The sequence below is a fragment of the Prorops nasuta genome, unplaced genomic scaffold (genome assembly GCF_024137725.1).
Source record: "Prorops nasuta isolate Cenicafe-Biocafe unplaced genomic scaffold, Cenicafe_Pnas_1.2 PNAS00022, whole genome shotgun sequence".
NCBI classification, from domain to species: Eukaryota; Metazoa; Arthropoda; class Insecta; order Hymenoptera; family Bethylidae; genus Prorops; species Prorops nasuta.
Genome location: NW_027116819.1, coordinates 1,350,027 through 1,370,104, shown reverse-complemented (window position 1 = coordinate 1,370,104; position 20,078 = coordinate 1,350,027). Strand labels below are relative to the sequence as shown.

The window sequence follows — 20,078 nt, the reverse complement described above, 5'->3', positions numbered from 1 at the left end:
CAATTAATTCTCCTCCGTTAAACGGGCTTCTCGTCCATTCGAATACCTCTCTCGCGTCCAAGATCAACCGTTAGTCTTCCTCCACCTCTCCGCGCTCTCATAGACCTTGTCCCCGAGCTAACCTTGATCTTACGCGAATTTTCATCAAACTTATCACGTTGCGCCATTACACTCGATCAGCTGACGCTCGTTTTTCACACACGGTCTGCCGAAAGGTCCAATAGAATCTCAGCTTAATTTTCCCTCTTTTTCCTTTTTTCTCTTTCACGGAGATATACCTGGAATTTACTCGGTTGTGCAATGCTTGAACGCAACGTAATACGTGCAGTATAATATATACTATATTACATACATACGTGTATATATATATATATATATGTGTGTTCGTATATATACTGCATAATTGTTAAGCGTGTGTAGCGTTGTATAACGTGGCTTCCAGCGCGAATCAGTCGGCTTTCGAGTGTCGCTCAAGTTGCGCCAAAGATTCCGTTCCAGTCTTTCCTTTCGAGCACTCTTCACTCTGTACTTAATCCTCCAGCGACCGTTCGCTGCTCTGCTTTCAAACTCTCCTACGACCATGTAACCAAAAACAATCGATATCTCAAAAGCTATTTCGTGTTGGAATTCAGGGAAAAATTACAAGTTCCGAGAGTGTTTTTATATTTGAAAGATAAAGTAGAAGTGTGTACTGTGTGTGTGTGTGTGTGTATTTAAGGTTCTAGTCGAGTGGTGGTTTGTTTAGTTCTCGAGAAGGATATTACAAGTACACGTAGTGTTTATAAAATCGTGGTGGTGGTCCCTTTGTATCCGGTGCATAGTGGTGACGCTCGGTCGAAAGGAGAAGTAGCCTTACCGAGGCCAAAAACGATTGGTTTCTGTCACGCGATAACGCAGTTGGTAAACAGAACGTGGAGAGAGAATGATCGAGGAAACTGGAGCATGGAGCTGTGCGTTTATGTAACGAAACTGGTGCGCGCACATTTGCAAACTCTTCTGCACCTGACTCATTGTCAGTTGAATTCACCTTCCTAGTCTCCTCCTCTCATCAAAGTGCATCTTTGCAAAAACCGATCAGCTTACGTAATTGACGCAACACGCTAGAGCAGCGGAAAGAAGAGGTTTTTATTCATTCGAGAGGAATATGGAAATAATTGTGTAACGACAATCCGAGGATTTACGAATAATGAAAAATTTAGTCGAGTAAAGGTTGACTCGTGAAAGAGCGCAGAAAAACAGGAGCATCTGTCACAGTTCCGGCATTGTTTGGATTTCGGCCTACCCACTCGAATAGCCTACATTATTTCCACAGCAGCACTGTTGCTCGACTCCAACCACAGATCTTCCATAATTTATAGTTCCATCATCGCTGTAAGAAAAGCATGAACAATGATTAAAAATTATCTCCAACTTTCTCACCGCAAGTAAATGAGAGATTTTTGAACATTGCAGTTTTTAAGGTTAAAAATCACCAATCGAAGCTCCAACCATCTGATTTTAGCACTTTTACCGAATAAACACTGAATTTTCTTGAAAGTTCACCTCCCAAGGTTGTATTTGTTCAAAGGATAACTGCGACAGACGATAGAATTTATACATCGAGCTTGAATGGAAAAGAAAATGTTCGTAGCACAGTGAGGAGGTTCGATTGAGGATAAACTTACAAAAACATCGATCGATCGATTGATGGAAAGTTTCGCTTAGTGGGATGGCATTGAAAATTTCCAATGAATTTTACGCAGTGTTGATGCAGAATAATGAAGACGGTGAGTAACAGGCGAATAATTGTGAATCGAGTGTGAAAATCGATGCTCGAGTGTAGAACAGAAGGATCTTTGACGATCGTTTCGAGACTGGGGAGGTTTTTGAGAGAGGTCGCGCTATGCAACTTTTTATGGCGGGAGAACGTCTAATGAATTGCACTTGTGACATCCCGTTCGGTTTCTCGAGTGTGCCGCTGCGTCGTGGGGAGCGCAACGGACTCGTGAAACGGTCTCATCGACATCGGTAGTGTACCGACACACTTCGAGTACTGTATCCTGTCTGTGTTTCTCACCGTCGCCGAAAAGAAGTAAACATTCTTGAAACTCCTGACGTGTTAGTGTGTTCAGACTAACTACCATCCATATATATACATATATGTATATAAGAATCGCTTAAGCGAGATTCTGAGCGAAACGTCGATTGACCAATGACGCGTTGTACAGTAGTAAATATTGAACTTGGCGATCGACGGTAGGAGGGAAATTCGAGGAAGTCGTGTGGTGAGGCATCATAGAAGACGATGCCTCTGTCATCCTCTGTGGGCAAATAGTATCGGTGCGTGAACCGACCAAGTCGGACGAGTTTTCAAAACACGTTTTCTTAAACCGTTGCTCGACGGTGCTCTCGTGGAATAGAGTTCAATCGATTTGTGTGGAAATGATTACCGAGTGGCAGTGTCAGTATCTCACGCATTATCATTTCTCCCCGGGAGTTTTCAATCGGGAATACGATGAATAGCAAAGTGCCAGTATACGAAAACAGAGCCGCACCCAACCTCACGAACATTGCCACAGGTCAGCCATTGGAGAAAACTAAAATTCGAACGTGATAACGAACGGTGAATCGTAGAAGGATCCATGATAAAACGATAAGATAACCTAAAAAAAAAATTCAAACTTGGAAGATGATCAAATTACTGCGAGCAGACGGTAAGCGTGTTTCAACGAGTTTTTTATTTCGTAAAACCAGTTGTGTGATGTAAATACAACTATAATATACACGAACAGACACAATTCTAAAGAATGAATTTCGAACGATAGATAGGAAAAACGATCGATGAGAGAAATTGTCGTCGGAGAGAGATGAACGAAGTGAAGCAAGTTCTGTCGTCGCTGAGATCCACGTCGAGGTCATCGACCTTGCTGGTAAATGGCAGTAGCAGCAACAACAAGCAACATCGATCAAATTCCGGCACAACTTGGTACGACCTGCCGACACCGGTGATAATTCACTGTCGAGAATTCGAGGACTCCAAGGACAAAATGGAGGATCTTTACGGAAACAACGCGGAAGCCAGGAAGAGTCTGGATACAGCATTGTCGGCACCGGACACAGAAATTACGTCGACCGGAAGAAGGCTGAGCAGCAGTGTGGAGATAATAGCTGCGAATTCCGTGGTGACCGACGAGGATGGCGTTCCGAGCATCAGTTTCAGCTTCCTGCAGCAGACCGAGGGTAAACTCTCGGAAAATTGCGGGAGTCTTCGGGACGAATCTTGCAGCAATCTCTACGATTTCCCTCGCGGATCTCACGTGGAACTCTCTCTGCAGCTGGAGAAGGGGAGCACCGATGACGTCACGGGGGACAGGGAGAGTCCCATGATGAGCTGCGAGCTGCAGGATCCTCCGAGGTCGAGTCTGCTCGTGGAGGAAAAGGCCTCTTCGATGGTGGTGCAGGAGGAGGAGAGGGAGCCTCTCGAGGCAAAGATGAAAATTAATAGGATGAGCGGTGGCAGCAGTGACCTCCCGTGTCGCAGGAGTTTCGGTGCTTCGGAGAGGGAGAGGCGCGATCCTGGAATAGGCTCCATGTCCGGATCCTACTCGGATGGCGAGTATCCCGTGGATGCTGGTTCGAGATTAGGGGGGGAGAGCTTGCAGAGGCGCAAGCTGGGCAAAGCTTGGGGTAAGATGAGGAGTTGGCTGAGGGAGGAGAAGTGGAGGATCGGCGAGGTGGTCAATAGACACGCCAGGATGCAGGCTGTGGGTGCTCTGGCCAAGGAGCAGGAGGAGCGCGACAAGAAGAGGATCGGAGTGTTGAAATCTGGCTCCTACGATCTGACCAAGGCAAGAGCGAGGATCGAGTTGGGGTCTATCACGAGGGTCGAGGAATTCGGCTTGGCTTCCGTTACCGAAGAACTTGGAGCCGAAAGGGAGTCCTCGAGGTCACCAGATTCCGGTCTGGCCTGCAGCAACGCTCGGTCCCAGCCCTCGAGGTCCTTGCGGCAGCTGAGGACCACCAGCTCGGATAATATTCTGGGACGAAACGCTGCCAAGAGGAGCAACAGGGGCCGTGGGCCAGGCTCCAAAATGGTGACCTTGAGCGTCGACAGACTCTGCTCGGACTCTGAAGCGGAAATGACCGAGGACGCCCCTGAAGAGGCTCCTAAGGAGGCCACGGAGGGCAAAGGTGGCCTGATCAAAAGGAGAATGCTCGGTTCCGTCAGGGGACTGATCGCTACCGCTCATATATTACATGCCCAGGATCTCGACGAGGTACAACAACAACGTACCGCGGGAACTCGCTTTCTTCCTTGGTTCTGAACTTTGTACACTTTATCCTTGTGGATGTATTTTTACTCGCTTCGTCCCACACAAGTGGGTCTCTCTCTCTCTCTCTCTCTCTCTCTCGACTTATTTCAGTATTTTCTCCATTAAATTACCATCAAGTCAGCTGTTTGAGAAAATGAACCGTTTCTCAATCGCTAGAATCTTCGAATTTTATCTCGTACAAGATATGGAAAGCGTTCCTTCAGAGATGCTAATCTCCCAGTGACAAGTAATTAAAATGTAAATCAACGCGTCGCATAAAGCAATTAGTAAATAGTAGGGAAGCTCGCAATTGTTAAGGTGGAAGAAGAGTTAAAAAGGGAGAGAGATAGAGATGCGCGTTTGTCGTTTGTGTGTAAATGAGAGAAGAGCGAAGCTAGTGGGAAGCGGAAAACCAATTGCAATATCGAATCGAAGGCAAAGAAGGAAAATGCCTGCGCGAACCTTTCACTCTTACGAAAGTTTCGAGTGGCAAGATGAGCTCTTTCCGTCTCAACGTCCACTGGCGCTTCTTTTTTTCTCTTCTATTCTTTGGAAATGGTTCTCCACTCGCGCACCCCACTACAATCCTTCGTCAGCGTCGCATCGCCTCGCTTTCCAAATAGGTCGACGTACTCTTGCTTTTTGTCCCGAGTCGTAAAACGCGCTGCCCGGAATTCGGAAGAGAGTAAAAGTTGCTCGAATATATATTTGAATGGAGCTGCTAACGCGATGAGAATTAACATCGCTCTGTACGTTCTCCTATCGCGAAGAAAACCTGTCGATTGTCTATATATATTTCATGTAAATACCTGAATAATTTATTTCTTTCGCAAACAATGATTTTTCTCAATGATTCCTGCTGTAATCAAATTCAGGAATTCGGAAGAATATAAAAATTGCCCGAATATATATTTGGAACAGAAGTGCTAACGCGATGAGAATTAACATCGCTCTGTACGTTCTCCTATCGCGAAGAAAACCTGTCGATTGTCTATATATATTTCATGTAAATACCTGAATAATTTATTTCTTTCGCAAACAATGATTTTTCTCAATGATTCCTGCTGTAATCAAATTCAGGAATTCGGAAGAACATAAAAATTGCCCGAATATATATTTGGAACAGAACTGCTGTTTTAAAAATTAACGTCGCTCTACGTTCTTCTACCGTAAAGACTTATTCATATTTAACGCAAATATCTGTATAATTTATTGGACTTTTACGAATGATTTCTATTGTATCGAGATTAACAAGATCACTCGTTCGCTATACATAAAGAAAATTTGCGGTGTTTGAGTGGAGTTTGACGTCGGTGCATTCGTCGATCCGATCGATTTCACCGTGGAGACAGTACAGGTGGCTAAGAGGTAACCTGGGGGCCCAGCGTGCTGGAATTAAAACTCGAAAGTAGTTCTCTCCGAGACGTATCCTTGTTGACCTTGCCTCGCTCCTTCTCGTACTGTTAGCGGCCGTTGCCGAGACATTCGCTTTCGATTCTCTCTCTCTCTCTCGACACACAACCCTGAAAACACTCACCTGTTTTCAGTTTCATCCAAATCCATCGCATTCCCTTTTAACTGCCACAACAAAAAACTTCTGCAAACTTGCAACACCACTCTTGACCATCGATCCTGTAAAATAATTTCCCATGAAAACAACGAAGCAAAATTACAACAATTAAATTAATGACAAAAATTACTGACGATTGGCATAATAATTGAAGAAAAGAAGAAATTTGTCCATCATACTCCAGTCAGAAGGGGGAGGAAAATGATCGATGGGAAGGATTAGAATTATACCGGTGCTCTCTCGAGTAGAGGGAACCGTTGGCTGCGTCACGTGATTTATGACTATTCGCCGAAGATAATCGAGAAGACAGCTTTCGTTCTCGTACGTGTCCGACGTAAATAAAAGCGTATAATTTAACAGCGTGGTGAAATCGTGGAGGTCGTCGGGACAATCGCGTTTGGAGGATGAGAAAAGGCGGAAACGGAGGGAAGAGTTTCGCGGTCGAATCGCTAGGAGGGGGGATTGGGTTTTCGCTGTAATTTCGCCCCTCGAGCTAATTTGTCATTTTTCCACCGCATTCCAACGCGTCGGAGGCTCTCGATGGTTCGCGTCGTGGATAATTTCATCTGGCGACTCCCCTCGAAATTTATCAGATCCAGGGGGGGAGGGGGGGGGGGGCTCGATAAGACCGGTAGACCATGACTAAAACAAAGTAAACGATTTTCTACGCGCAACTTTCCCACACTTTCCATGCCTCCGAGATGCACCGTCTCGAGCCGCTGTTCCACCTTGTTATGCTCACTATCTCTATATGTGCATATGCACGCTTTTAAAGTCTTTTCATGTGTTTCAGCGCGCCTATAAAGGCAAGAGAGAGAGAGAGAGAGAGACAAGTTTCGTTGGTCCAACTTTGTATCTGTGTCGAAGCGCCTTCACGAGTCGATAGAGACGCACTTTGAGTACTCGCCAGAAGCACCGACTTGATGGAATATCTAATTTTATTGCAGTTGCGTTAAGCACCTTTTAATGTGTTTTCGTATATGCTTCGCTGCGATGGTGCACGCGCCAAGAGACGAGTTTTATTGGTCCAACTACGCACGCGTGTTTATTCCTCCGTGCGAGTCGATGGAGACACACGCTTTGAGTACTCGACGGATGCGCCAATTCGTGCGGATATTTTATTTTTTCTGCTGCGCTCGGTCTCTAGGATGCGAAGAGAGAGATCGTTTCGTTGGAATTTATGCTGAAGAAACGTTATCTCTCTGAATATTAACGAAATTCACTGTTAAATGGACTTGATTTGTCATAGTGGCACTAAATGCTTTGTTTCTGGAATATTGTCACTGTAGTTCCGCGTACTTGTACACGGGGACGTTGTAAAGTTTTATACTTTAAAAATTTGTTTCAGCCGGTAACTATTTTTATATAAGAATATCGAATAAGTTTATTGATACAATAAATAATTTATTGTAATAATGAAATAATTCATGATTCTTTATATCGATAAAATTGTTGGTTGCATCAATGAATTTCGTTCGTTATCGTATAATAAAAATGTTTATTGGCTGGAAATATTTTGTCGGTATAAATTCAGAGTGTTGTGGGTATGTGTATATAGAGGCACTGCGGTTATACTCGAGTATATTCATCTTCGCGCGTCGATAGAAACCCACTTTCCATTCTGGCAAAATGCTAAACTCTCGGGAATATTTAATTTTATTACAGTCACCCTATATATTGCCGCTTTTAACGTGCTATAAAGCACTTTCCGGTATTCTCGCGCGCGTAAACGGGAGACGCGTACTCCAACTATTGAAGAAGTATACAGTACAGTCGTCTCCACGCATCGATACAGTATAAAAGAAAATTTATCCCACGCTCCGTTCAATGGTCCCGTCATAAATTTATTCGATTTACGTCCAATCCTACATATATATATATATATATAATACAGTAGCGATACAATCCACATTCGAAAGCTTCGATTAAACTTTATATATATATATATATTCTTTCTCTCTCTCTCTCTCTCTCTCTACAGTTTATTTTCTCACAATTTATCCCGAGCACTCTCCTCTATCAATCCTTCCGCGAAAAACGATTAATCGCGACTCGTGCAACCTGAGGCTCGTAATTAAGAAAATTATTGGGTAAAGCATACCGAATTATCTCGGTAAGATGAAAGTACTTTCATATATAGAGAGATACGCGAGATAGTCAGTGCGATAAATCGTGAAACAATCGTCGAGCTGCGCAGTGCATTCTCAGGGAGTGATATCAGCCGAGGCGATCGTTTCAAATTGATAAATCAAATGAAATACGAGCTTGGAAACGTCACTGGTTCCTCAAACTCTTCGTGTGGTATATTATGCTTGCAGGGGCTGAGGAACGAGGGGTCCTCCTCTTTGCTCCTTTTCTCTCTTAGTATATTTATTCGCTCTTCTTCTTCGAACGTCACGTGAGAATTATTTGCATGACGATAATCGATTTCTGCTTCCAAAAGTACTTTCACATAGAGATATATGTGTGTGTGTGTGTGGGAGAGAGTCAGTGATTGATAAATAATTAAATGAAAAATGAGCTTGAAAATGTCATTAGCTTTTCCAACTCTAATATTTTCCTATAGTGACTAACGAATTCTCTCTCTCTAAAATTTGTTTATATTCAAATGTCACGTGAGAATTATTTACATAACAATAATTTTTGTTTTTACAAAATATTTTCACAAAGATAAACGAGAGAGTGATTGATAAATAATTATAAATGAATGATGAGTTTGAGAATGTAATTATCTTCTGCAACTTTAATGTTTTCCTATAGTGACTAACGAGTTTTCCCTCTCTCTCGCTCTAAAATTCACTGATATTCAAACGTCATTGGAGAATTATTTACATAACAATAATCTCGGTTTCCAAAAGTACTTTCCTAAAGAGCTATATATATATATATATATATATATATATATATATAGACGCGACACTCAGTCATTGATAAATGATTGAATGAAAGATGAGCTTGAAAACGTCATTAATTTCTGAAAGTCTATTATTTTCCATATGACTAAAGAGTTCTAGTCTCTCTCTCTCTCTCTCTCTCTCTCTCTCTCTCTCTCTCTCTCTCTCTCTCTCTCTCTCTCTCTCTCTCTATCTCTATCTCTATATATCTATCTATTATACAGTAGTTCTGTTAAAACGTCAGAACAAAGAATTATTTTCATATGAACACCTGCGCTTGGAATTCTGTCGACGAACAGTCACGTGTCCTCTGACTCGTCCCATGAAAACTAGCAGACATTTTCAGCAGATTCAATTACAGATAACGAGAATTAAACCTACTAATTATCACTGCGCGACACGAATTATACTCAGACTTCCGGGTTTCTACATAACACACACATATACATTTCACACAGAAATTGCCTATAATTAACGCGACCCTTTCCATAATTACACCGACCTAATTTGACTCTTGCAATTCCGCGATTCTCGCTTAATCGACTTTGAGTTTCTCTGCATAGACACATATATATATATATATAACTTGTATAATAATACAGTGTAATATATAATATATATAGGTCGATCCCAATTAATTTATTATTCCTCGTATCGATGAATTTTCTCGATATACCAATTTATATATTGACCCGCGGATGTGATTTATCGACTTTTCTCTCATTGATTGGTCAGTCGTTAAGTTTTATCCCTCGACTTCCCTCGTTTGATCGAAACCAGTTTTCCTGTTGCGAATGATAAGTAAAGGGGGAGGGGAGGGAATAGATTAAATACTAATTTCGAAATAATTCGGTATATACAGAGCTATATATATATATAGGTAAGAACGTTCTCGGTCCCAAATGTAAATCTCTCCTTTCGTCAAACTTTTTGCGCAATTCTATCGCAAGAAACGGTCGAAAAGACGTAAGCAGAGCTTATCGACAGGCGTGACAACGTCTTATCAGCCGAAACGGATCGTTCGCCTCGCGGATTGCGGTATTAATTTTCGAGTCACGAACAGCCGGATCTGCATGGCTTTAAATTCGTTGCAAAGAATTAAATTCTTGCGAATTTGAAATTCCCGCAATTTCCATGTCCCAAACCCTCGTTCGCTCGTCACCTTTCCGTCCGTGCGGAACAACCAATGAGGATCCGGATGACTTTTATTTATCACGATCGACGCGCCGCGGTGAATCATCCATTATCGCGCGAATTCGTCGAAACTCTCGAGGGAAATCACGCGAGGCCCCAGGAATCGTTATTTGATTTATCGATCGAGTATTGCGTGGAATCTTGAAATAATTGGACGGGGATAGGTATTAAATTGTTGGGTGAGGATCGAAGGACTGTTGGGGAAATGTAGCGATTGAAAAGGGAGAGAGGGGCGGGGGGGGGGGAGGGGAGGGGTGAGGAAGAGGGAGGGAGGAAGAGAGAATCGTTTAACGTATCAAAGAGATAACTGGTTTGGAAAATGACGGGACGCAATACGGGATCCGCGGGCCCATTAATCTCCGGGCTCGCACCTATCTAGATCGGCGATCCATAAATCTCAATAGGCCAGAACCTGTCGATCCCGCACGCCAATCGATTCCAATCGGACACTACGCGCGAGAGAACACAATACGCGTTTTTCCCGCAGTCACTCCATCGGTCCGTTTAGTCGGAAAAGTAGATAGTCGCCGTATATACGTGTGTATTTAGCGGGTACACTATATATATATATATATACCATGGCTTTTATACTGTCTCTCCGGCAGTGGAGGAGAAAAAAATTAATTGATGCAATTTGCTCGTAATTCTCGCAAGAATTTCATTCCGCAGGCACGAACCCGTGGTTACCGCTAGGTGCTAGGCACTTTCCACGAGGATTCAGTGTGGCTCGCTCGTACCTTTGTATATCGAAACTTCAAAGATATGATTTACCGACCAGTATGACCCTGCGACGTAGCTGAGAGATATGGCAATAACGAAAGTGTGTGTGTTTTTTTTCAGGCTGGCCAGGGAGGATTCGACGATGTACGGAGATACGTGAAGCAAGGTGGTGATTTCTGCAAGGAGCTTGCTGCGATTCTTCACGAGAGGTAACTGCTCGCGAGTGGACTATGGAACTCTTCCTGGCAAAATATACAACTTTTTGAACCTTCGTTTCGAAGCAACTCGATCGATTGGACAATTTAACCATTTTTGTAAATCAATTTACTTGGATATATATATATATTATTGTTTTGTAGTTTATTTCAAGTGGAATTTTTTCTATGAAAATTTATAATTGGTCAAAGTTGTATAATTAACGGTAAGAGGGGATCGGGTTTGAAAATCTGGGAAAGCGTCTCACGATGGTTTGTTCGCAGGGCCGAGCTGGAAGCCACGTACGCCAAAGGACTGAGCAAATTGAGCGGTAAATTAACCAAAGCAGTTGCGAAAGATCAAGGTATACATGCAACGAAGGGGAGAGCGACGAATTACACGCTGGGATCGATCGGAATTCATGTATTCTTTCGCAATTGACAGGTGGAAATGGTGGAGGAGGTGTGAACGAGGCATGGAGGTGTGTCGGCGAGGAAATGGAGGCTGCCGCGGAAGCCCACAGGGTATGGGGCATCGCACTCGGCGAACAACTGGCCAAGCCACTCAGGGTAACTGCGCCTTATCACTTTCAACGCTTTCCTTTAAATCACTTACACTCACCGTTATTATCATTGTAGACTCCTGTAACTCGAATTTTCATCGTATATAATAACACGGTAGGAGGCCTCGTTGAGAAAGAAAAGCACAACGCTTATCTTTTTAGTGCTTCGAGAAGTCATTTAGATTTTATCCACAGAGCCGGATTGCACAATTCCAACTGGCGCAATCTGCAATTTTCAGCTCTGGCATGGTCGAGGAATAAGAGTGACGAGGGATTTAGCATAATTTTAAGTTTAGCGATGGTTGGACGCAGTCCTCTTAAGGTCTCTGCATTCTCACATTTGCCAATGAGAGTCTGCATCGAGAGTACAAGTCTCTGGTTAATATCGATTGTGTCGAAGGAGAATGTTTCTAACGGTGTTTATGTATTTCAGGTGGGTGTAGCGGAAGCTCAAGGTCGTTCGCGAAAGGCGATAGAGAACTCGGTGGACAAGGCATCCAAGTCTCTTCAGGAATGGCGAGGAGCAGCTGCGAAGACGAAGAAGCAGAGTTTCGCCTGCGCCAGGGAAAACGAGAGATTGCAGGATTTGGCGAGGTTGCAGTCGATCAGTCAGAATCAGCAGAATAATAATAATAGCGGTGGAAGGTCGCATCAGCAGCATCACATGACAGAGAAGGAGGCGACCAAGCTGGAGTCGCGCAGGAGGAAGGCTGAGGATTCTTCGAGGAGGGCGGATACCGAATTTTATACTGTTAGCGTAAGGGCGGAACGAGCCAGGCTCGAGTACGAGAGTACCGTGTGGAGGGGCGCCAAACAAATGGAATTGCTCGAGGAGGAGAGGCTCAGTGCCCTCAAGGACCTCGCCAATGTCTACCTTTCTCACCTTCAAGCGTTGGCTCCGAAGCTCCAGCAGGTCCCTATTTCCTGCTTCAAATTGTATCCATGCGTGGCAATGGAAAGCGTCAAAAGTCCTTCTTCCGTATTCTTGTACATCGGAGCTATGCGTTGCAGTGTGAAAATATAGATTGCAACGATAAAGAAAATGAGAAGCGACTTTTGACACTTCGCATCGCTACATCCCAGTACAACCGGAAATTCACGATTATTCGTTACTCGTTTGATCTCGTAGAGCGCCGATAGATTGTCGCCACCGGTCCGCAATTGCAACGTCTCGCAGGACGTCGAGTCCTTGAAGAATCTCATTCGTCGAATCGAGAATAACGAGAGTTGTAATACCGAGCAGTTGCTACCTGATTTCTACGCGGAGCACATGACCTTGGCCATGAACCGAGAGAGAAGGAAACAGGCGTTAGTGAGAGTTCTGCATCTGATCAGGCAGGATTTGGATAGGGAGAGGAGAGGCAGAGAGGGACTGGAAACTCTCCACAGGGCATTCATCAAAACTCCAGCATTTGCTGCTGACGAGAGTACCCAAAATGTTACGGATAAACTTCATCATGTAGGCGTACTTTTCTTAAGGAAACGTTTGGAATTACGTGTTATATGAATTTTTGACCAAACCTTTTCAGATGCGCTCCATGCTGATGTATTTCGAGGCGGCAAGATACAAGGTGGGGGGCACCCTGGCTGAGGTGGAAGGGAGCAAAAGGGGTAAGCATCCGTTGGCAGAGCATATCCTGGTTTCTCGTGATAAACAAGGACTTCAACAGAGTGTTCTTAAAGTAAGCGTATACCGTTTGATTCGATTTAGAGATGGGGTGGTATAACATATAGTTTTCTTACAGATTCCTTCTTGGGCTAAGAACGAATCGTTTGAGATCCAAGATAGTCAGGATGAGCTTGAGGTACATTTGAAGGAGGGCGAAAACTGGACTGATAGAACAGCTGGAGATGGAAACTCTGAGAATCCACCGGATGAGGAAGATTTCAGTGATTTTGATGGATTCAGCAGTCAATCAGAGGACAATAATAATCAGGATCATTTGGACGTGGTTGACATTACGAATAAGCCGGACGGTACTGAACGATGCAGAGCAATTTATCAATATATTGCAAATCTCAACGACGAGCTTAGTCTAAATCCTGGCGATTTGATCACCGTTCACCAGAAGCAGCCCGATGGCTGGTGGATCGGTGAGTGTGGAGGGCGAACTGGTATTTTTCCTGCTACTTATGTCCAAGTGATCCATTAGCAAACTTCGTTTCCTCGTACGAAACAGTGCCTTTACCAAATGACTAATCAAATTCGTTCTTCCATATGGATTATTGTTTTTAGATAGCTCCTTACCTTTACAAATTGATCGATATTTTACATTCGTTTGAATGCATTTTATAATCAAATTAATAGTGATAGAAAGATTTTTAACATTTACAAATTCTATTTATTTATTAATAGTTTTTAAAAATATTAAGCGTTTCCAGATTTATAATAGTGGCATTTACAATTCGAATAGATTTATGTAATATTCCGAAAAGCATTTCAACTGCTAATCATGTATAAAGCTAGTTAAGTATCTTTCAAATGAGTCAGTTAACTCCCATGGAAAAATGTATATTGCAAAATTCGTTGAAAAATATGTAGTAAAATACTTTTAAAAATAAACGATAACTGTCGGTAATATTATAATTAAATATGTCATATATATTTTAAAATATAGTAAAGAACAATGGAAAAATTTCCATTTCTCCCAAACATAATTATAACTATATTTTGAAGAAATAAAACACATTTCATTGGTTTTTATTATATTTTGATACGTATATTTTTCCATGAGGGTATGTATATAAAATTTGTACTATGCCTTCATTCAATTGTATATAGAATATAAAAATGGTTAATATGTCTCTTATCTTTTTCTTAATCAAATAATTCATCAGTATGGTCAATTTCTAATTGTCTCTGAACTTCCTCCGTAATACTTGTTCCATTTGCTGTAAAAAAGGTAAACATCAAGATGTATGATTATTCTCGAGAATAATTCTCATGATAAACTTACTGCAGTATGGCGCGTCACTTTCAGTTGCAGCAAAGAACGAGCCTCTCTGTGGATAATACTCTGCGTTTATTCCCATTTCGCTGCAGACATTTTTGTTGCAGGGTTCGGATAATATCGGTAATACACTTCTATAAGTTAAATCCCATCGGTGTGCCCAGAAACTGCAGTTACCATTACTAGCGGATATTAAAGATTCTGTGAGGTAAATGTAGGACCTTCCATGACTGCATATCGTCTGCTCTATCACTAAACACGACATATAAAAATGCAATATATTAATCGTGTGAAATGTGAAATTATTCTTAAAGAACACTCTGGCTTGGAAGTCAAATTTATGTTATATTTTATTACGTTACCTCTATTTAAAACTATATAGACATCAATATACTAAAAACTTTTTAAATTGTTTACTTTGAATAAGTAAATGATAATTTTTGAAACATGTATTTCATGTATAACGACGCGATGAAAAAGTGTGCAAGTAACATTAAAATCAATAAATTGCGCTTCTATGAACAAGAGTGCGTTTAAGTTTTAAATTACAAGCATCGGTGGGCTTATATTACCTGCTTTTGGTATTGGTAAATAGTCGAAAAACGAGGACTCCGATTTCACGCATCCTGGCTGTACTCTTCCACCGTTTGGATAAAAGTCAGCGTGACCTTGATATAACAGTTGGTTTTATATGATACAAATAATTCCTTGCGTTCGTTAATTTATGGATAGTATGTATTTACAGAGGGGGGAGGGGGGGAGGGGAGGGGGATAAGGGGGAAAGATATTTATCATAATCTGAAATTGCAAATTAGGGAGAAAACAGTTGTACCTATTGGTTGTGGCAGCCCAAGGCCAAGATTTAAAAGTAATTTTCCATTGGTATGGATGATATCGATGAAAGGCGCGTCATTTTTGTTCAAGTATACGCTTGAGGCGACATTTTTGAAACAAGGCTGAGCAGGATCAAGACCAGTTATCCTTTCTAGAGGCCACGTGCTGTTACGCGACTTTAATTCCTTGGCAGCAAAACCGCAAATGTGAGCACCCAAGCTATGACCAACCAAATGCAATGGGCCCCACTTGTCCACGCTTGTTCGTCTCACTTCAGTGTCATTTGCTATGTGCTCCAAAAGCCTTAAAAAATTGCAAAATATATATTTTTCATCCAATGAACAATTGCGCATTCATAAAATCAATTGATCGATACACTTCCCAACTTACTGTGAAATTTGGTAACCAACAATTTTCGTATTTACAGCTGCTTTGTAATAATTCCATGTGTTTCCTCCAGCGCTCCAATCCACCACGATTACATTAACGTCTCCCTAAAATAACAAAATGTAATAAACACCATTATTACATTATTATATAAAACAAGGAGATTTACCCATCGAAGAAAGGCTTTCTCCAAATCAGCGATCCATTTCTGATTGCCATGGGACAAAAATCCATGGACTATGATCACAGTTCTTCTTTCGATTTTAAAATCCGTCCATTCCAATCCAAATTGGTCACCGATCGTCACGGAGACCCTGTTGGGTTGCTTCCTGGAGGAGAAGGTAAATTTCACGTCCAGAGCATCAGAACCGTTTGCTTTGGCCACGAAGAGTAAGCCCAGAGCAGTCGCGACGGTTTTCCCGAGGCCAAGGCAGTCTACTTGTTCTGGCTTCGTTGGGGATGCAGAGGAATAAACGTGTCCGGAGCCATTGGTCCATGTAAAAGTGAAATCGGTCAAACTGCTACCATTTAAAAATGGCACAACAGTCTTTACAGCTTCTAAAGTTTTATTTACAGAATCAGCAGTGTCTTCAGCCACCAATTCGACCGTTTTGTTTACAACCTTTGGTATTTCTTTCATGATCTCTTTCGTCTCGTTGTAAGCCCCGACAGCTGCTTTCTTGGTGCTGTTGTAAGCATCCGCAGCTATGACCTTGGTGCTGTTGTAAGCATCCACAGCTACTCCCTTGGTGCTGTTGTAAGCATCCGCAGCTATGACCTTGGTGCTGTTGTAAGCGTCCACAGCAGCTCCCTTGGTGGTATTGTAAGCTTCGGCGGCTACTTCCTTTGTTCCATTGTAAGTTTTGGCCAATCCACCGCTTACCACATCCGGAACGTTTGAAATCTTCCGAAAGGTCGTATTCAATGAATTTGATACCAAATTCAAACTCGTGCTTAGCGAAAATATTGATAACACGAGAAGAAGCTGGATGCACCCTGCCATCTTGATGATCACTGTGAGACCACTCGACTTCAAATGCGACAAGTCCGACTATACTTTAGCTCCAGCTATACTTTGGCTTCATCTCCAATAAGAGAGAAAAAAGATTACTGGACGTGGCACGATTCTCCGATAAGCCATCAACATTAATCTTCCAAATGTTTTCAAAACAATCTTCTATCCTTCTCTTTCAATGTCGTGTAGCACAAGTCTATCAAAGCGTCTGTAACAATTTTCATTTGCATAAATTAAACATGGGACAAATAATCCAAACCAGTTGCGTAATTACTGTAATTTGTTAATACCTGTACATAAAACACACCATCCTACAAGATTCTTTCAAGTGAATAAAATTCTTTCATTAAAATCTCAACTGAAAACCTGTACAAACAACTTTTAATTTCTGCCTCAAAACTTGATGGAATAATATGCTTTGCTAATGAGGAACTAGATAAGAACTTTTAGGAGTTTTTAAAATTTATGAAATTTATGTTTAACATATCATATTCTTTTACACTTCCAAGTTATATGCTTATTTATATCTAAAAAAGCTAATAAAATTACCATGGAATAGATATTTTTATTGCAGACGTTTAAAAAAAGGTAAGAATTATAGCACAAATGGTTGAAAATTTAAGCTTAGCAAAAGGTGTAGCGGCGAATACGTTTGACTAAGTACTAAATATTTTGTTTATAAAATCTTAAAAACGTTTCGCTCGAGTAATATTATTGGTTTAAACGATAATAACTGATTTAAAAAAGAAAATATTGCTCTTTTATCTAATCATCAATAGGCTTTTCATACGTTGAATTTCTGCTTTTTCCACCTTTTTCGTTTCTCCTTTTTCTATAAAAAATCAAGCATTGTTGATGTGACTTGATTGTTGTAAAAAAATGTAAATTACCATCATTATAAAAATATAAATTTACCGTAGGTTGTGCCGGAATTTTATATGTTGCGATGACTTCTGCATGCTACCGCCTTGGAAACTTTCGAAATTTACTGTCTGGTGGTCGAACTTCTTTGATCGCAGCATAGAGTTTTGTTCCAGTTGTTTACTAATTTTCTTCTTATCACCTTTGACTCTTGATCTAAAAAACCATAAATCGTATCACCTATTTTCGTGATACTGATATCCTCATTATTATTTCTAGGGAGATAAAGAATTCACCTAACAGTTAGTCTGTTATTAAAATGTTCGGATTTTTACATTTTGTCTTTTCCTTTTTTCTCTGCAAGGAATTTTTTCACTTTCTTTACTGAGTCATTTATAAGTGTAACGTCAAAATCACTGTCGTCACCAACATTTACTTTTCTCTTTCGTTTCTTGCCAGGCATTTGGTCAAGCGGCGTTTGATTTGGATTTTTGCATTTTAGTTTTTTTCCGGAATTATTTCAGACTCTTTTTTAAAATGTTCATAAACTCTATTTACACACCTTACAGTTTTCTCTTCATCCTTTTTAAGTTTCACGAATCTCCCTTCCTCTAAGCTAAGTTTTTATCAGCTTCCCGTTTCTTCGCTTCCTCTTCAGCCACCATAGATAGCACTATCTGCATTATAGCTCTTATGCCTTATACCTTTGAAACGGACTTATGAAAATTGATTTTTCTTTCATAAATGTCTCGGTATTGTTTCCACCCTCCTTTTGTAAAACAAATACAGCAAATACCCTTAATTTCTTCAATTTTACGTATAACTTGTCTTTCAATATTGAATACTTACCTCTGATGTTGGTGGACTATCGAGAATACTACTTTATGGAGTCACTGATTCCATCATAGGATAATTGTCCTTTGTATTATTATCCAGCAAATAAGGTAAATTACTTCAAGCTTCAGCACCATTCGGTATGTCATGGGGGAGATAAGACCATGCTTCTGAATTTATTACTTCAGTTCTGTGAGCCATAGGTTTTGTGATCTTCACTGGTACCACTGATTTGATTAAAGGATGATTTCTAGCAGTGAATATAATTTTATGTAGATTTAACAAATTTTGTCTCACTAAAGGTGGAATAGGATTGCAACTGGCCAGAATTCTTTGCATTTCTCTGAGGAGGGTCTCCGCAATGTTTAATAACATATGATTGGGTAAAACATAACCTGTGTTATTATCTTCTTCTATAGCGACTGTATCTCTCCACTTATGAATTTCTCTAAGTGTATTAATTCCTTATTGTTAAATATCTTTTGACCTTTTCTACATATATTCATATATGATTTTTCTGCCCACACTGGTTTTATATAAGTTTGCTTGCAAAACTGCGTACTTCTATCATAATCAGCTTTAAGCATATTTGGCTTACCATTAGCAGAATATATTAAATCGTTTATTAACATGCATCTTATGTAAAGTAAATAAAGTGTATTTTCTTTGATATATTTTTTTAAACCATGAGACAATGGTCTTATTCGCCAGTGTGCTAATTGAAAATGTTTGTTGGGATCAATATCACAATAATGTTTCAACAAATAAGATAAACTTAAATATGGAAAATTCAGTTGTTTAGCTGCTTAATGAGTGTCAAACATATTTACGATACACAATGACAAATCCCTCTGGAGCTACTGTATATCAGATTCTGCACCAATGAAACACTTTTAGTACTGTTGGTTTAGTAAAAATTTCATTTAATTCATGCAGCTCTGATCTCTATGAAAGGGTATTTACAGTATAATCTTTATGCTTTGTATATATTTGCATCAAGCAATTCCTTGAAAGTGCCTGTAGGAATGATGCTCCAAATCTATAGCTATCTCCTTATATTCTTTTAAGTCACTGTGTAACCTCTGTAGGTCTTGTGGTTTTTTTAACATGATTATTGGAGTTTCTTTTATTGAATTGTATTTGACTGGTTCTCGTTTATTCAATTGATCACAGTGTGGCTCAAATTAGTCAGACTCCACTTCATATGGGTGATTAAAAACATCCCCATTATCACCTTCTTCTAAATAAGTTGTTAATAATTTTAAGATATTAAACTTTTCCTTTTGTTCTTGGCTCCTAGGGTTTGGGACTGTTATCAATTTTGTTCTTCAATAATATTTGTGGCCTTTAAACATTTTTTTTACCAATTAGTCTGATATTATGTGAAACATTGTCATCCAATTTTGGTGCATTTACCAATGGCATTACATTCCAGCTGGTGGTTTTAGGATTGATTTGAGAAAACAAATTCTACTATTGGATTCTTACCTATGCCACTTTTTAGATCCATACATAGGTATACCTTACAAATAAAGGCTTTGTTGCTAATCAAAATAATCATTTTAATTAATATTTAAAATTTTCAAGGGTCTCTATATCTAAGAAAATATTATTAGCTTTTTGTAAAAAGTCAAATGTTTCTTCTATCTCTCTTCTATGAATTTATCAGGGTGGACCAGGGGCAGGAACTCCAGAGTTTCTTCATCTTTTATCGCCATATCACGAATTTTATTAAAATCTTGTCCGTTTGGATCTTCTTTCCTAAAAAG

General features: G+C 40.6%; 2 protein-coding genes across 3 annotated transcripts; one reads left to right on the top strand and one right to left on the bottom strand.

Moving 5' to 3' along the window:
• The first annotated feature begins 1,357 nt into the window (after positions 1 to 1,357).
• Nost (Nostrin) lies at positions 1,358 to 13,585 on the top strand. Of its 2 annotated transcripts, XM_066740037.1 has the most exons (9): positions 1,358 to 2,693; positions 2,805 to 4,256; positions 10,791 to 10,879; positions 11,150 to 11,229; positions 11,310 to 11,434; positions 11,861 to 12,340; positions 12,557 to 12,886; positions 12,957 to 13,109; positions 13,173 to 13,585. In XM_066740037.1, the coding sequence occupies exons 2-9, from the start codon at positions 2,847 to 2,849 to the stop codon at positions 13,578 to 13,580; spliced, it is 3,075 nt and encodes a 1,024-aa protein (XP_066596134.1). In that variant the 5' UTR covers positions 1,358 to 2,693; positions 2,805 to 2,846; the 3' UTR covers positions 13,581 to 13,585. The 2 variants fall into 2 exon arrangements, with proteins under 2 accessions (XP_066596134.1, XP_066596133.1); XM_066740036.1 differs by having other exon boundaries at positions 1,358 to 4,256.
• Positions 13,586 to 13,746: 161 nt separating this feature from the next.
• On the bottom strand, positions 13,747 to 18,762 carry LOC136781223 (phospholipase A1-like). Its single transcript, XM_066740042.1, has 10 exons — positions 18,325 to 18,762; positions 17,772 to 18,244; positions 17,530 to 17,691; positions 16,905 to 17,446; positions 15,769 to 16,822; positions 15,603 to 15,706; positions 15,211 to 15,515; positions 14,951 to 15,046; positions 14,385 to 14,630; positions 13,747 to 14,319 (listed from the first exon to the last, which is right to left on the bottom strand). Exons 5-10 carry the CDS (start codon positions 16,600 to 16,602, stop codon positions 14,246 to 14,248), a joined length of 1,659 nt encoding a protein of 552 aa, XP_066596139.1. The 5' UTR covers positions 16,603 to 16,822; positions 16,905 to 17,446; positions 17,530 to 17,691; positions 17,772 to 18,244; positions 18,325 to 18,762; the 3' UTR covers positions 13,747 to 14,245.
• Positions 18,763 to 20,078: the final 1,316 nt, after the last annotated feature.

Excerpts from the sequence above, each read along its gene's own strand:
- Nost (XM_066740037.1), top strand. The coding sequence starts at position 2,847 with ATGAACGAAGTGAAGCAAGTTCTGTCGTCGCTGAGATCCACGTCGAGG. Across the intron at positions 4,257-10,790 it reads ATGCCCAGGATCTCGACGAG|GCTGGCCAGGGAGGATTCGA; the intron begins GTACAACAACAA and ends GTTTTTTTTCAG. Across the intron at positions 11,230-11,309 it reads AGCAGTTGCGAAAGATCAAG|GTGGAAATGGTGGAGGAGGT; the intron begins GTATACATGCAA and ends CGCAATTGACAG.
- LOC136781223 (XM_066740042.1), bottom strand. The coding sequence starts at position 16,602 with ATGGCAGGGTGCATCCAGCTTCTTCTCGTGTTATCAATATTTTCGCTA. Across the intron at positions 15,516-15,602 it reads GTTGGTTACCAAATTTCACA|GCTTTTGGAGCACATAGCAA; the intron begins GTAAGTTGGGAA and ends CAATTTTTTAAG. Across the intron at positions 14,320-14,384 it reads AAGTGACGCGCCATACTGCA|CAAATGGAACAAGTATTACG; the intron begins GTAAGTTTATCA and ends CCTTTTTTACAG.